This window comes from Armigeres subalbatus, chromosome 2 (genome assembly GCF_024139115.2).
Source record: "Armigeres subalbatus isolate Guangzhou_Male chromosome 2, GZ_Asu_2, whole genome shotgun sequence".
Lineage (NCBI taxonomy): Eukaryota > Metazoa > Arthropoda > Insecta > Diptera > Culicidae > Armigeres > Armigeres subalbatus.
Window position 1 is genome coordinate 332,607,996 of NC_085140.1, and position 17,223 is coordinate 332,625,218.

The 17,223-nt window shown below is 37.9% G+C and overlaps 2 protein-coding genes across 4 annotated transcripts in view; one reads left to right on the top strand and one right to left on the bottom strand.

Moving 5' to 3' along the window:
- Positions 1-17,223, bottom strand: part of LOC134212770 (protein Star) — a 150,361-nt gene that overhangs the window by 32,920 nt on the left and 100,218 nt on the right. The window lies entirely within an intron of this gene.
- LOC134212769 (uncharacterized) lies at positions 75-8,028 on the top strand. Its single transcript, XM_062690914.1, has 4 exons — positions 75-212; positions 497-1,213; positions 1,274-1,644; positions 7,310-8,028. The coding sequence occupies exons 1-4, from the start codon at positions 149-151 to the stop codon at positions 8,009-8,011; spliced, it is 1,854 nt and encodes a 617-aa protein (XP_062546898.1). The 5' UTR covers positions 75-148; the 3' UTR covers positions 8,012-8,028.

Consider the following 17,223-nt stretch of genomic DNA (forward strand, 5'->3'; position numbering starts at 1 on the left):
CCCTGTTCACACCGGAGCTGCTCAGAGGATACTAGTTTCTGACAATCGATCACGGATGTTATCGTATTCGTTGCCGTATACGAAGCAATTCAAAAGATTTCCGAGTGACTCGAGAGGAATATCATCATTTTCTGGAATTTCACAGCCGATGGCCATGTCCTATACCGTAGGTCAAAAAGATTCTAAGCGTGGATCAATAACAAGCGTTGCTGGTAAGTATTTGTGTCGTTGTACCATACAAACAAACACCGGAATTCAGATGTATCCTAAATAATATCATAAATTACGACCATGAAAAACATTTTTTTTTCGTGAAGAAATAAAGTCAAGATATTTTAAAATTTTAAATTTGTAAACAGGATATATTCAGCAAAGTTGGCAATGCAAAAAACTTTGCTTTAGATCCCTTCGGTGTACAACCTAACCTTCATCTACCTGATCGATTACAATATAGGTCATGAAATGAGTTTAACAAGACTTTTTTAACACATTACAGGAATGTTTCGCAACGGATCACCGGTTAGAAAAACCTACCATGAAAACGATGTAACTTTTCCGTTGTACTATAAATCCGTTGTACGTGGTACCACATCAACACCATTACCCGGTGTAAGAGAGACACCTTTTAATACATCAGTTTCAACGATTTTTTCGAATCAGAGTGCTGATGAGACAGCTTTGGACTTGACAATTCCAAAAAATCGCCTTGATACTCCTGCTGGACCTGCCGTATTCTATAAACAGGAGCCTTTCAATTCATCTTACTCGCCTATCGATTTACGTGTATCCAAACTTTCTGATCATATGAATGAAAGCGACAACGTTAACAATCACTTGGAGAGGAACAAAGCAGAAATTGAGAAAAAACTTCCCAAGGAAAGTGACAAAGTTATTAATTGGTTCAAATGGAACGATCGAGAGATTGAATTGGAAGAAGACCCAACGGAAAGTGGCGATGCTGACCATCGAATCGAGAGGAATGAAGAGAAAATTGAGTGGGAGGAAGAGCCCGAGGAGGAAGAAGATGATTTTGAAGGAGATCCGTCTCTTCTGAACGAATTTTCAATAAACGAATATTTCGAAAACTACCGTAACATGCACTCAGATGATGAGGAGTTTCCCGATTCAGATGATGATATGCTCAATATGCAACGCGGTTTGAAACGAAAGCACCGGAGCAGAAAGCAAGAATCTGAAATTGCGGTTGAATTAGGTAAGACTTGTTAACTAAATTATTCATTTAACTCGTTAAAATTATGTACATTAATTTCAGTTGAAATCTCCGGTCTATATCCACTAAAAATTTCTGACAACCAAGAACAAGAAGATAATGAAGATGACATGGATAATACAACTCACCACAACTTGGAAAAAGAACTTGTTGAGTCGAAAGAAAAGAAAATGTCACTAAGAACTAGGAACAAGTATCTTCGGTTAAAAGGAATGTCTTACACCAGAGCCAACGGCACTGTGGTTCCCGCACGTTCAGTTAAGAAAGGATGTGATTGCAGACTGAAATGTTCCAGCAGATACTCTGACGCAGCTCGAGAACAGCTGCTTCGAAATCTTTTGGCACTCAAACGGTCGGGGCAAAACCAATTCATTGCAAACCATATGGTAGTTACCAAAACAGCTCGTCCAAAGGTATTTAATAAGAATTTTTTTCATTAACTGCATAAACAGATAGGGAATTGATACCATTATTATTCCTACGCCCTATATTCATCCTTTTTGGATCCAAATGACTGAAGCACAGATTGAAAGAAACTATCAGAAAGTCACAGCATACAGAGAGGATCCTGCAAATGATTTTAACCCTTATGCGGCCGACAGGATTGTTCCTTTTTCAACTTCAAGTGGTGATAGTCTTTTTATAGCTGGAAGCTGAAACTTGATAACATCTAAGAACTCCATAAAATGTAGCATCTGAGAGAAAATCACGTTGATACAGGGAGGAGGGACGTGGGGAGGGGCATCTGATTTTTTTACCACGTGGAAGGCCGACAGGGTACCCGTGTTCCCATAAATTGATATTTTCATAACTTTAACAATTATTAGCCGATTTAGATAATTTTGACAGTTTTAGAAACAGAAACTCATTTACTTTTTGCCCACTATCGACAGTTTACAGCTTTTGTCCATAGTTTTACAAGAAATCCTTGAAGTAAGGCTTGAGAGTCTACACGCGTAACCAAAGGACTATCAACCAGTTTCAAATATGTTACATGCTCATTGCGTTTCTTAGAATAGTCGGTGTTCACAGTATATGTTCTGGGTCTCCAAAAAACCCTGGAGTGAGGCCTTAGTCATCAAAAAAAAAATACCTGGAATAGGATCTTAAGGTCTGCTGGCGTAACCAAAGGTCTATCGTTCAAATTCAAATACGGTACGTGCTCTTTATGGTGCTTAGCATTTAATGCGTTCACAGTATATGTTCCAGGTCATCCAATAAATCTGTGGAGTCAGGCCTTAAGGTCTACACGGGTAACAAAGTCGTAAAACTTGTTTCAAAAGTGGTACATGCTCTTTGTGGTCTTTAGAATAGAATGTAATGGCAACATATGCTCAGCGTTATACAAAAAATTTAGTCCTTGGAATAAAGTGTGATCACAACATATGTTCTGCATTATTCAAGAAATCTCTGGAGTAAGACCTCACCCGAATAAAAAAATACAGCAGAATAACAATACAATTTATTGTAAAACTACTATTAATAACATTAAATTGGCAATAGATTATATTGTAAATGAAATCATAGACATACATTAGAATGCATTGTTATGAACCATTTACTCAAATGTAAATGAAGTTTTCGCAATAGAATGTACGGGTTGTTAAGTATCGTAACTATACAAAATCTGAAATTTTTTCATACATTTTTTTCGTCACACAATAGAGTGTATGGTTAATATATTGTTGAAATATCCGAACAAAACTGTTCAATGAAACAATGTATCCTATTGTATACCGTACATTGTATGGCAATTCAATTGTTTACACTGTTTAACCAATAGTACGTTTTTATCCGGGCAGCCATACAAGCAATCCCTGGAGTAACGCCTTGTGGTCTGCCTGCGTTTCACATGGTCTATCGTCCAAATTCAAATACGGTGCATGCTCTTTATGGTACTACTTAGCATAGAATGCGTTCACATGATATGTTTTGAATCATTCAAGAAAACTCTGGAGTAAGGCCTTGAAGTCTACATGCCTAACCAGAAGTCTACCGACTTGTTTCAAAATTGGTACATGCCCTTTCTGGTCCTCAAAATAGAATGTGATCACTGTGTGTTTCTTGGATAACGATAACGGTCCATCGACTAGGTACAAAAGTTGTACAAGCAATTTGTGGTCCATTGAATAAAATGTGATCACAAAATTTGTGTTGCATTATTCAAGAAATCTCTGGGGAAAGACCTTAATCTACACGCGTAGCGACAGGTCCATAGACAAAATTGGTAGATGCTCTTTGTGATCCTTAGAATAGAATGTGATCACTACATATGTTCTGCGTTATCCAAGAATCCTCAGAAGTAAGGTCTGATGATATTCAAGAAATCCCTAGAGAAAGGTCTTATAGTTTATACGCGTTACCAAAGGTGTTTCGGCTAGTTTTTGAAGTTGTACATACTCTTTGTGGTCCTTAAAATAGAATTTCATCCCAACATACAGTCTGAGTTATGATGTAAGCCACAGACAAACAAACATAACTCTCAAGAATATCTCATCGTTCAGTGATTTACTGACCAATTCAAATATTTATTATTTTGTCAATCCACTACTTGGGGCGCGTGCGTCGTTTTTGTTCGAGATTGAAGTTTGCTCACTAGCGACATCTGGTTCGTGATTTGCCCAAGTTAGAGTATTTAAACAATAGATGCATTTAGTGTTCTCGTGACGATGAATTTAATAGCCTAATATTCCATGTGTTATGTCTGTTTGTCTGTGGTAAAGCCTTAAGGTCTACACGAGTAACCAAAGGTGTATCGAATGGTTTCGAAAATGGTGCATAGAGTAAAGTGGGGCAAGAGTGCGCGTGGGGTAAGAGTACGTTTTCGATTTTTTGAAGTAATAAAACAAGATAAACTAGCAGCATTGCATCAGTTTGATAGGTATTCTGGCAAACTATTATCATGTGTAATTGTAAACGATTTGAATAAACAACAAGGGAGATATGGAGTTAGATAACTTTTTGATCATTTTTCTAAAAATAATAAGATTTCCGCAACTAGTATTTCATTACCATATATACGTTCAATCAGGTGAACATTATACCATTTTGATTACCTATTGTATAGAGTACTTTATGGTACAGAACACCAATCCGGTTGGTTTTCCAAGAAGTCAAAACCATTACTTGAATAACTTTTGGGCCTGTGGGGTAAAAGTACGCAGGAGCCGGTGGGGCAATAGTACGCATATGAATCTTCAAGTCCAAACATCCACAACTAAGAAAAAAGGGACATAATTTGAAATTAGCACAAGGATTTTTAGGATAAGTTGAAGTAATTCGGTGTTAGAAAATACTTGGCGAACAAAGCACTGAAGCGAAATAATGAAATTGTATTAGGACTTGTTGTACACCTAAACATAGTACGAAAACACAATTTCATCTAAATGATAATTTCATTTAATCAAAAGTAATATTCATAAATTACGCAATGTTTAGCTGGGAGGGGTTGCGAGATCTGTGAGGATCCATATAATTTTTAGAGGATTCATACAAATAGTGTAAGATAGAGGGGGGGGGGGGTGAAATAGCCAAATTTTACGTTACGTGATTGGTGGACTTTCTTTAAGGAAAATGCCTTTGTATACGCCACGCGTAACCTGATATATATTTTTACCTCTGTAGTTTTTTGTATATATGAAAAACAATGGTTTTTCGTATGAAAGTGCACATTTTTAGGACCCCCTCCCCCTTTAAGAGTTACGTAATCTTTAAACATTCCCTAATATATGTCCATTAAACATCAATTAAATGTTATTAACTCTTATTTGTGTTAATATATACTTAAAGCACATGATTGGAAAAATGCGTACTCTTACCCCACCCGATGCGCACTTTTACCCCACCGGTGGGGTAAGAGTGCGTTTTTCACTTGTCTTGCAATAATGGTTCTACTAAAACTCAATCTCAATAATTTCAATATTTTTTCCACTGGGCAACATAAAGGAAGAGTATATGAATCATCGACACTGATTTGATATGCAGAAGCTTACTTCATAAGAACTACATGATCGATTGAAAACTAGGTGCGTACTCTTGCCCCACTCTACTCTAATGTTTGTGGTCCTTGAAATAGAATGTGATCACAACGTATGTTCCGCATTATGCAAGTAATCTCTGGAGTAAAGCGTTATGGTCTACCAAACGTAGCCAAAGGTCTATTGACCTGTTGAAGTAATCCCCAAGCCACACCACTTGTTTCTCAGTAAGTTACAGCAGCTGTGGTGTGACTAAGTGCAGTTCTAGTTTTGACACAATAAAACACCAGCAAACCAACCATTTTCTTGAAGATTCTGTCTGCAACGTGAAACTTGGTGTATTTTCAAATTATCCAATACAATTCAATTACAAAAACAAGCGGTTATTTAAAAGATGTTGTGCGTCATGCTTGGGTTAGAATTCAATGTATTCTCGTCATATGTTCAAGGATGTTCAAGAAATTCATGATGTTCAAGAGTTCAAAATTTGCACTAGTAATTGAAGATCCACCAGCTTGCTTCAAATATGGTAGATTTTCCTTGTGGTACTTGGAACAGAATGTGTTCAGGGAATATTATCTGTTTCGTCCAAGAAATGGCAAGGTCACATTCTGTTCTAACGTGTGTAGATCCTAGGGCCTAACTCTAGAAATTTCTTGGGTAACGAAGAACATATGTTGTAATCGCATTCAATTCTATAAGGACCACAAGAAGCATGCACCACTTTAAAAAAAAGTCGACACACTTTCTGTTACGCGTGTAGACCCTATGGCCTTTCTCCAGGGATTTCTTATGTAACTGAAGCCTTATCCTAGAGGTTTCGTGGATGGCGCAGAATATATGTAGTGATCAGTTTTTACTCTAAAGACAAAAAGTATTTGTCACTTTTGAAAACAGTCGATAGACTCTAAGGCCTTACTTCTGAGGTTTTTTGGATAATGCAGAACAGATGTTGTGATTACATTTTATTCTAAGGTCCAGAAAAAGCATGCACCACATTTGAAAAAAAAGTCGACACACCTTTGGTTACGTGTATAGACCGTTATGCCTTTCTCCACAGATTTCTTGTATGATTGAGACCTTATCCGAGAATTTTTTTTTGATTGCGCGGAACTTATGCAATGATCACATTTCATTCCAAAGATCTCAAATAGCATGTGCCACTTTTGAAACCAGTCGATATACCAATGGTTACGAATGTAGACCTTAAGGCCTTGCTCCAAAGATTTCTTGGATAACGCAGTATATATGTTGTAATCTTGTAATCGTATTATTTTCCAAGGACCACTTTTGGAACCAATTGACAAACCTTCAGTTGGATGTGTAGACCCTACACCCTTTCTCCAGGGATTTCTTGTATCACTGAGTAATTATCCGAGATATTTCTTGGATAGCGCAGAACATATGTATTGATCACATTCGATTTCAAGGAGCACAAAAGAGCATGTATACCAATTTTGAAACAAGTCGATAGACCCATGGTTACGAGTAGGGCCGGATTTAGAGGGGGGGGGGCACAAGCTGTCGGCCTCGGGGCCTCCTTCCGGCTAAATCCAGCCCTGGTTACGAGTGTAGACCTTAAGGCCTTACTCCAGAGATTTCTTGGATGACCTGACTATATTCATATAACTATGAACAAAACCTGTAAACCTTGAGAGCGGACAGAAAGTATGTGAGTTTCTGTTTCCAAAACTGTCGAAAATATTCAAATCGGTTGAAAATTGTTGAAGTTATGAAAATATCAATTTATGGGAACATCGGTACCCTGTCGGCCATCCACGTGTGTTTTTTGTTGGCCGCATAATGTTTTAATTCCTGCGAAAAAAAAATCATGAGAATGCTTCGAACAATTTCGGGGAATCATGAAAATCCTGTCTAGGACGCTACCAGCAAACCTTCACAAATTTTACCTTCGAAAAGAATTCTCCTAAAATATATCCTGGGATTTTCTTAGAATATTTTGCAGGATTCTCTCAGAATTTTGCATATCTTTTTTCAGAATTCTTCTCTAGAGGATTTAAAGAGATATTCTCAGTAACATCTATTTTTCTGTCCTTTTTTTTGTATTGCCCTCATATCACATAATAGTTTTCTTGATTAGGTCGTCAACTCTAGGCGTACCTTTTCCAGATCATATGGACTCCCAGGAGTGACTGGAATGGTAAAGGTGTGCAAGCTCATGTTCACCGCAACGCTGGACATCACGGACCGAAAAGTAAGGAACCTGGCCACGAAGAAAATTGCAGGACTTGGCGTTGCAACGGATGACCAGCGTGAATTCAACACGGCAAATACAAAAATCAGCAAAGATCACATGGACTATATACATCGCCATATTGACAGCTTCCCTGCCTACTCCAGCCATTATTCTCGGGAGGGTTCAGATAAACGGTACCTGTCGAGTGATCTGAGTATCAAGACGTTATATAGCTTGTATCAAGAGAAATGCAGCAAAGAGAATACCTGGATACCTGTACATTACGATACATATAGGATCATATTCAAAGGTAAGAATTTGGCGTTTAGAAAACCCAAGGTGGACGTTTGTGGGGTATGCGAGAAATTCAGGATTGCCGTTACAGGAGAAAAGAATTGCGATACAAAAAATGGATTAACAACATCACACGAACAGCACCTAAAGGCAGCGCATCGCGTATACGATGAAAAACGCCAGGACCGGAAGCTTGCGAAAGAAGATTCAAATCACCGTACGGTTTCTTTTGATTTACAAAAGCAGCTCCCTACGCCAGACTTGCGCTGTGGACAAGCTTATTATTCAAGACAACTGTATAGTACAATTTGACATTCTTTTCTTCTCATCTGAACAAGAATACTGCCACGTGTATGTTGTGGGATGAAACGAAGGCAAAAAGGGGATCCCAAGAAGTTGGTTCTTGTCTTCTTAGAGATCTCAAAAAGATGCCTCTAACAATTCGCCATGTGACTTACTACAGTGACCGCTGCATTGGTCAAAATCTCAATAAAAACATAGTATACACTTTTGCATACTTTGTCGAGATGGCTGCAAAAGATGGCAGAGAACTAACAATCGAACATAAACTCATGCAAACCGGGCACTCGCATATGGAAGTTGATACAATCCATTCAGCAATAGAAAAGGCGAAAAAGAGAACCACGATTGACGTAGAAATACCTCATGATTGGGTCGTATTGATTTCGGCGATTAGAAGATCTGTCCCCTTTGAGGTAATTGAAATGGCACAACGCGACTTTTATGCTCTGAAGGATTTGTCAGCAAGATATAAGATTCCCAAGAAATCTGAAACTGGCGAAGCAATCAAGATTACAGACATCATGGTGTTCCGCTACACAACCGCTAGCCCAGGAACATTATACTATAAACATGATGTAGCCGATTCTGATTTCTAGCAGATAAACATCGTCTCCGGTTCAGAACTTGACCAAATTCAGCTAAATAACATCGAAGAAGAACCCATCGTGTTGGCAGATGCCAAATTGGCCGATCTGAAAGCATTACTCCCGTTTATAAAGAATAAGGAGTATTACCAGACCTTCTTAAAGTCACTTGTTCCATCGAAACGTGGTCGAAAAGCTAAAGCTAATATAGAAGATCATTTCGGAAATGACTTGGATCCACCAGAAAGATATGGCGGTGATTGAAGGCGTTGGAGGTGGTACACGGTGGAGGAATCCCTGCGGGCCGTCGGTCAGGGAGGTTTTCTTCAGCCGCAGCAGCGCAAAATGAAGACACAACATTGGAAGCAGAATTACGTTGATGGTAAGCGGGTGACGGTGGATGCCATGATCGAGGAGAAAAATCCGAGCAGAACCTGTAAATATGAGCTAGAACAAAAAAACTTTTTTTTTGGTTTTTTGCCAGATGATGTATTTTACCACGAGCATTCAGAATATATAAAAACCTCAATTTCGCCATAAAATGGATTTATGTTGTTTCTCAAATAAACGGTTCATATATCTTCTAATTGGAAGAAATACTGTAGTCTTAGCTTTATTTGATTCTATTGAATATCTTCACTGCGATCATTATTTCGGGAACTGAACTCAAACTGTGGAATTTTTTATTCACTTATTCACATTAAACAACTAAGTTCCTAATATGGTAATATATGGCTAATATGGCTAATATGGAAGCATCTTCGATATTGTAATTAAATTATTGTAATTAAAAATGGCTTGTCTGTTTGACTATACATGAACATTCGAGGCTTGCTTCGAGTTCTGCCTGCCGATGCGGTTAGTGGTTGACTGTATGCTAAAAACTATGTTCCAAAATACCGATCAAAGTCGTTTTAGGCCAACCAAGACGACGAAGAGAGGACAGAGAGGGAACTCAGTTGTCAGTCTGTATAAATGTTCACGTATGTATCATACTGCGGTTTTGCATCGTTGTTTGTTTATTAAACTCCTCGGGCTTTGTTAGTTGAGCATGATCACAGCAATTTTTCACTTTTCAATCACATCTGCGCCGTCGATGCTATCAAGCTGTCCGAAAGCCAACCGTCGAACTGACGCATCAGCTCCGGAATGTCGTCCAGTATGAGGTACTTTTGAATGACACGATCCACATCTCGGGCGATGATTTTAATGCGAATGTTTTTGTGCGCTACTAGTTCCTAGAAGATTTGCTCCGGTGACATCTTACTGTTCCAGTTCTTTTCCGGCATCGGCAGTTAACTTTTGACGCAGTGTGATCGAATTTGGCTCTCGACGCGGATGTCGATTTGAGTCTACAAATAAAATCAAATAATAATTCAAAGACTTTAAGCAATATCATCCAATAGGACCTACCTTCACGTAAGCCCCTCAGCATGTCGGTCCAATTATGCTCGCCCAAAATCCCCAAGAGGGCATCCAAATTGCCACAGAACGACCCAATGGCGGCCCGGCTCTCGGCCATCTTCCTGGCAAACTTTTTCCACAAATCGCGCCGGAGGTTCCCTTCGATGAAGTAAACCACGCTCACCGTCAAGGCCCGTCTGGAAGTGGTCGCCGCCGGTTCGTAGTTGGTATCGTGATGCTATCACCAATCCTCCAGAATTGTAGCCTTCCACGGTTGGCCACAGTGCTTGCACAGATTCTGGGCTTCTTCGATTCTGCCGAACCGCACCTCCTGGAAGATCTGCTGCGAATGACGCGCTTGATCTTCCACGTCCAAATTGTCGTTCTCGGGCCGGCCCAAACCGCAACTTCCAGGTGTCTCGCTCCACATTCAACCAAGCCTCGTCGGCCAACACCTTCCGTTCCTTGCCAAATGCAGACTGTGTCAGCATCTTGTCGATTCCATTCAACACCTCGTTCAATGTCTACATCATTTAAATTATTTATTTAAATCATTAACCGTTTCGAAAACTGTTTGTATTGATCGAACTTGCTGAAATGAACTGAATGAAAACGACGTATCTCTCAATTGACATTTCTATGTGACGGAACATCTTGACGTAAATAACACCCAAAACTATAACAAAGCGTAACGGTTCGACGGAAGTAACGCGCATGCTGTCAGTATGACTTATGAAAATGGCGTATTTCTATTTCTTGGAGCCAAACGTGGTATAATATATTTTTCACAATATCTAAGTAATTGTTGAACATAATGCAAATCGTTATAATAGTGAAGGAAGAGGATTGTCCAAGACGTCGTTTATATGTATCCACTTGAAATAAAACTGCATGGTTTTTAAATAGGATTTAAAATGAAGCGAATAGAACTTTGGAGTTGATTTTCCAAAGTATAGCAAAAAGTCACTTAAGTCCATTTGAAAAAGTCTTCGAGATATTATTTTTATTTTTGTACCCCCACTGATCCACATGTTTTAATAACAAAATAAAGATTCGCGATTAGGATTAATTTACATTATTTTACATTCAATTTAATTGAATGGTGTTTCGAATGGTATAATAAAATGGCTAAGATATTATTTTCAAGAGTTATTTTGTTTTTCAATCTAAAAGACATAACTTCTTTTTAAGCGAATTTTTTAAGTAAGATTTTTTTTGCAGTTTCGGATCATAATACCTGGTTTACCGTTTGTGTTTGGACGACTGAACAGTCTACTTCTATGTACAAGAGGTGGCCATTATAATAGCACGATAGCACTCATATGAGCTGCATAGAATTCATTATAATACCTTTTTTCTTCATTAATGTGTTTTTTTTTTATTTCTAGGATTTAATTCAATTCATTATAATACTGATTTGGGTACTATTATAACCAAAACTGAAACAGTAGTTACATGACTATATTTAGCATTAAGATGATTGTTCAAAAACTTTTTTATTATTATTTTAAATAGTGATTTTTCTTATATTTTGGAATTCATCACTGGTATTGTTCGTCGCATGATAAATAAATTATTTTAATGGACATTACTTCGAAATTCTTCATGGGCAGGTTTAGCTATCGACTCGTGGTTTGTCGATATATAATATGGCTCGATAACGAATAAACCAATTGTTTTCTGTGTCAACTTAATATCTTGGCAAGAACTATCAGAACTTTTTAAATCTTGTCCAAAAACTCATCAATTCTCGTTATATAAACATCATTTCTTCTGGCTAAGGCTACAGAATAACATAGTCTATAAATGCATAAAATTTTGAATATCTCGATATTAGCCATAGAGTATGAAATTTATTATGACGTGACACTAATGATCAGAGAATTAGAAAATGTGGCAACAGAGCACAGAAAAGATGTATGAGCAAGCGCGAGAGTGCTCCCGAGTGCCTAAGAGTACAAATGAGTGCTCGTGATTGTCGTAAGACCCAATGAGTGTCAATCAGTTCTTGTAAGGGGCAATAAGTATTCATGAGTGAAAATGGGCGTTCCCTCCCATGACTGTTAATGAGTTCTTATGCCAATGAGTTCACATGAGTATAAAATAAATGAGTGCCAATTAGTTGCCATGAGTTTCAAAGAGTGCCGTTGTGCCATGGCTGTCAATAAGTTCCAGTGAGAGGATGTGAATGTAAATAAGTTATTTAGTACCCGTGAGTAGAGGTATGCGCCGCCGCCGCCGACATTATTTTATCGGCGCACCGCCGTTTAGAATTTGTCACGCCGGTGGTCTATAATTTTCCACGCCGATTCAAAATTTAAGAAGTCCGCAAAACTTTCCATGGAAATTACGACGATTTAATGGAATTTCCTTAGATATTTTCGACTGATCTCTAGAAACTTCGAGTGTAAATTTCGAAGGAAATCCAAAAAAATCGCTATGTTCTGAAAACTCATATGTGTTGGAGGTTACCACTTTCCCTTCGATGGGACTCGAACCCACGACCCTCAGTACGCTAGACTGGTGCTTTAACCAACTAAGCTACGAAAGACTATACACATGTGGAAGTATTGGCTTGACAAATGGATTCCGAGTGATTTGACTATGCGTCCAATTTGGGAATCTCGAGCTCATTCAGTCGCCACTAGGTTGCGAAGGCCGACGAAGGTCCTTCGTAGCTTACTTGGGGTTCGAGTCCCATTGAAGGGGAAGTGGTTACCTCCAATACATTTTTTCAAATCAATATCCTCCACATAATGTACATATTCACATATGAGTTTTCAGAACATAGTAAATAAATGTCCAAGTCGGGTGGTTTAATCCCCGGAATATAGGCAATTTACTTTGATTGAACCCAAAAAAATTCTCGTTGAGATAGAATTTTCGAATGGATAAGAGTCATATTCATTTCCGGCTTATATGTCCAAAATTAGTCTTGTATAGCTAATACAACTAAAATTATTTGTTGGTAACGCCGAAAGTTGTTTTTGCCTAATATACTAGAATTGGCTGAATCCCATCTAGTCTTAAATTATTTTAAGGGAAGTGTCATTTGGTCGAACAGTTCCTTTGGTTGAAAAAAAAACAGTTGGTCGAATAGCTCAAATGGCCAAAAGGGTCATTTAGCCGAAATGGACATTGGAGATGTTTGTTTCGCAGAAATGATATATTCGGACCGAATGACTTTCTGCTCAACCAACCGTTTTTAACAAACAGCATGATCTAGTCTGAATGGTCTGAATGAATTTCGGCCAAACGACAGGTAGGGTCATTTGGCTGAAAAATACAAGCCCGAAAAGTCGCCAATCTCGCCGATAATTTTATTTAGCTGGAATGGACATGCCGAAAATGTCTTTCGGCCAAATTATCAGTGGCAGAAAGGCCATTTGGCCGAATGGATGGATATTGTTTACCATATTTCATCATTATGCAGTTTACAATTGCTTGAGAATTTGCCATAAACGGAGAACAAAAGGAATTGGCAACAATTAGGAAGAAATTTATCACTCATGCAGTGGTTCGGCGAGAGAACAGCAACAGTGCCGACCAATCACGCAATGAGGAAATCAAAATAAACTCCAGCTGGTTCTTGGAAAATGAAAACATTAGCCGTTTCTAGAACAACATTAGAAAATATTGTGAGAGGATTTCTGTACAAGGTTTCCACACAAGCTTGAAAAGTATTTGGGTGATAACAGTGGTGCTGCTGTAAATAAGACAAATAAGACAAATAAGACAATTAAGACAAATAAGACAAATAAGACAAATAAGACCAATAAGACAAATAAGACAAATAAGACAAATAAAACAAATAAGATAAATAAGACAAATAAGACAAATGAGACAAATAAGACAAATAAGAACTTCCGGAGGAATTCCTGGAGGAACTTTCGGAGGAATTCCTGGAGGAACTTCCGGAGAAATTCCTGGAGGAACTTCCGGAGGAATTCCTGGAGGAACTATCGGAGGAATTCTTGGAGGAACTTCCGGAGGAATTCCTGGAGGAACTTCCGGAGGAATTCCTGGAGGAACTTCCGGAGGAATTCCTGGAGGAACTTCCGGAGGAATTCCTGGAGGAACTTCCGGAGGAATTCCTGGAGGAACTTCCGGAGGAATTCCTGGAGGAACTTCCGGAGGAATTCCTGGAGGAACTTCCGGAGGAATTCCTGGAGGAACTTCCGGAGGAATTCCTGGAGGAACTTCCGGAGGAATTCCTGGAGGAACTTCCGGAGGAATTCCTGGAGGAACTTCCGGAGGAATTCCTGGAGGAACTTCCGGAGGAATTCCTGGAGGAACTTCCGGATGAATTCCTGGAGGAACTTCCGGAGGAATTCCTGGAGGAACTATAACTAACAGTGGTGCTGCTGTAAATAAGACAAATAAGACAAATAAGACAATTAAGACAAATAAGACAAATAAGACAAATAAGACCAATAAGACAAATAAGACAAATAAGACAAATAAGACAAATAAAACAAATAAGACAAATAAGATAAATAAGCCAAATAAGACAAATGAGACAAATAAGACAAATAAGACAAATAAGAACTTCCGGAGGAATTCCTGGAGGAACTTCCGGAAGAATTGCTGGAGGAACTTCCGGAGGAATTCCTGGTGGAACTTCCGGAAGAATTCCTGGAGGAACTTCCGGAGGAATTCCTGGAGGAACTTCCGGAGGAATTCCTGGAGGAACTTCCGGAGGAATTCCTTGAGAAACCTCCGGAGAAATTTCTGGAGGAACTTCAGGAGTAATTCCTGGGGGAACTTCCGGAGGAATTCCTGGAGGAACTTCCGGTGGAATTCCTGAAGGAACTTCCGGAGGAATTCCTGATGGAACTTTCGAAGGAATTCCTGAAGGAATTTTCGGATGGAACTTCCGGAGGAATTCCTGAAGGAACTTCAGCAGGAATCCATGTGGAACTTTTGGAGGAATTTCTGTAAGAACTTACGACGGAATTCCTGGAGTAACTTCCGGAGGAATTCCTGGAGTATCTTCTTGTCTTATTTACCATCAATTATTTTTCTCGTCCCATTCCTACATTTGATTTCTATTTATTTATTTGGTATGTTTGTGTTTACAAATGGGAATACGCTTTTTTCTGGTGTCACGCTACATACAAATGTGACGGACTTTCTATCGCTCTCATCGCTCCTTTCCCGCCGTGCGCCACAAGAAAATATGGTGTTGACTACTCTCCCAAAATGGTAATTTTTGTATGAGCGATTCCAAGCAACAGCATCGAAATTTAAGAAAATTTTTAATTCATGATTTTCTATTGAGTTGAAACTTTGCACAGTTTTTCAATTTCATCTAAATCGTCATTTTTCGATATCAAATCTTCATATTGAGTCACGACTAACTTTTCAAAAGGGTGTATGTGAAAATGGTTCAAAAATATTTAAAAAGCTGCACAGCAAAAACGGAATGTTCGATTGTTATGATTTTTTCTGCAAAGTTAGACAACTAAATGGTGATTCTTAAGAAAATGCGCACAGTGAAAAAAAAGTTGGTTTGCCTTTCAAAATATCATTTTTGTCACAAAAACTCAAATATCTCAAAACCCTATCTTTTTTCGAACGTAATTTTTTTAGGGAAAACGGTCCATTATATTAGCTATCTACCATAAAAATTTGGTGATGGTAAACTAATAAACAAAACCCAGATTAATCCACCTACAGTGAGATTTTGACCCTTCCTTAGTTATAAGGAATTTTTTTCCAGTCTCCAGTATTTAAAACGAGATAAAACTACTCAGCTTCCCACGGCGATTTACCGTGAAAGTGACAAAATAATTGCCTACCCAAAGGCGGATGTCATGGATTGAGTGACAACTCAACGAATGATAACGTACTGTACTTCATGCTGCCTATCTATAAGGAGCTCGTCGGATTGAATAACTATTGTGACATGGTTAGTAACAATCGTAACGCTGGTTGCATATATTGCACTCGTAATTCACAGAGACCTCGATATTAATTAATCCAGAACTAACTAAATCAGTCATTGATCTGAGCGAAACTCAATAGCGTTCAATAATAACATATATTTCGCCTTATGGATGCTTAATTTGGTAAAACTAAACTTGTTCAATACCTTAAAAATGAGCTAGATTTTTATGGTAGTAAATTTCAGAATTTGCACACATACGCACACATACATGCATACAAGTGGTCTATTAGTGTCTCAAAACATGCTCACATTTGCTATCTAGCTTCCACTGAAGAAATTTTTGAAATCCCTTTCAATTTTTACGTTTTTGCTTTTCTGAGAAGATTTTTTTGTACATGCTTCTATATGTTCCTCAATTAAAATCATTTGTTTCTTTGAAACAAATAAGAAAAATAGGCATAATTCCATATCGTATCATTTGTTATAATTATATTTTCAATATCAAAGTGAATTTGTTTCAAATACCATACATTTTATTTAATAATTCACGAGATTTCTTGATAGATTAATACGTAACACATCTGCGTAACGCATACAAAGTGAAATTATAGACACTTCCGAAGGAAGGGTCAAAAGTTATGACATTTCAAACATTTCACAATTTTCACATATAGTAAACAAAAAAATTTCCGTGTATTTTTTTTTCAAGATTCGCAGTTTGATGCTGATTTTATTGTTAAGGGCCTTGCGTGAGTTAAACAAGTTGTTTGTATGATATTCCATATTTATGTATTCAGCGAGATTATGTATATTATATGTATAAATATTATATGTATAAATAAATAAAAATGAATTAATATTATCCTAAGTATTAAATTAAATGTGGCAGTTACACAATGTTGTTATAGAAACTTTAAGAGTTTGGGTTTGAATTTTGGTATGGGTTATGATATCATGAAAATAGTTTATTAATACTTATTTTTTATTTATTTTTATTCAAATTTTTTAAAATAATATTCTCATGGGTTGTGCACACACACACATTATGTGTTCCTGAATTGGAAAGAAGCTTACATTGCCTTGGCCGAAGGCTTGCAAATGAGGAAAAACCTATTTTAATATTATCGTGAATTTCCTTGAAGCGTGTGTACGCTTCTTTCAAAGTCGTCATCATTAATCGTTTTTGGATTGCTTGACGCTTTCCATCTTTTTTTACTGATACATAATCTTTTTGACCAGGCATAGCTCGACTTACTTCATCATCTTCAAAATATTGAACTACTATTTCTTTTGTCTCATCTGTTAATGCAGGAGAACCATCCATCGTTCACATCGCAAAAATC

Excerpts from the sequence above, each read along its gene's own strand:
- LOC134212769 (XM_062690914.1), top strand. The coding sequence starts at position 149 with ATGGCCATGTCCTATACCGTAGGTCAAAAAGATTCTAAGCGTGGATCA. Across the intron at positions 213-496 it reads ATCAATAACAAGCGTTGCTG|GAATGTTTCGCAACGGATCA; the intron begins GTAAGTATTTGT and ends AACACATTACAG. Across the intron at positions 1,214-1,273 it reads TGAAATTGCGGTTGAATTAG|TTGAAATCTCCGGTCTATAT; the intron begins GTAAGACTTGTT and ends CATTAATTTCAG.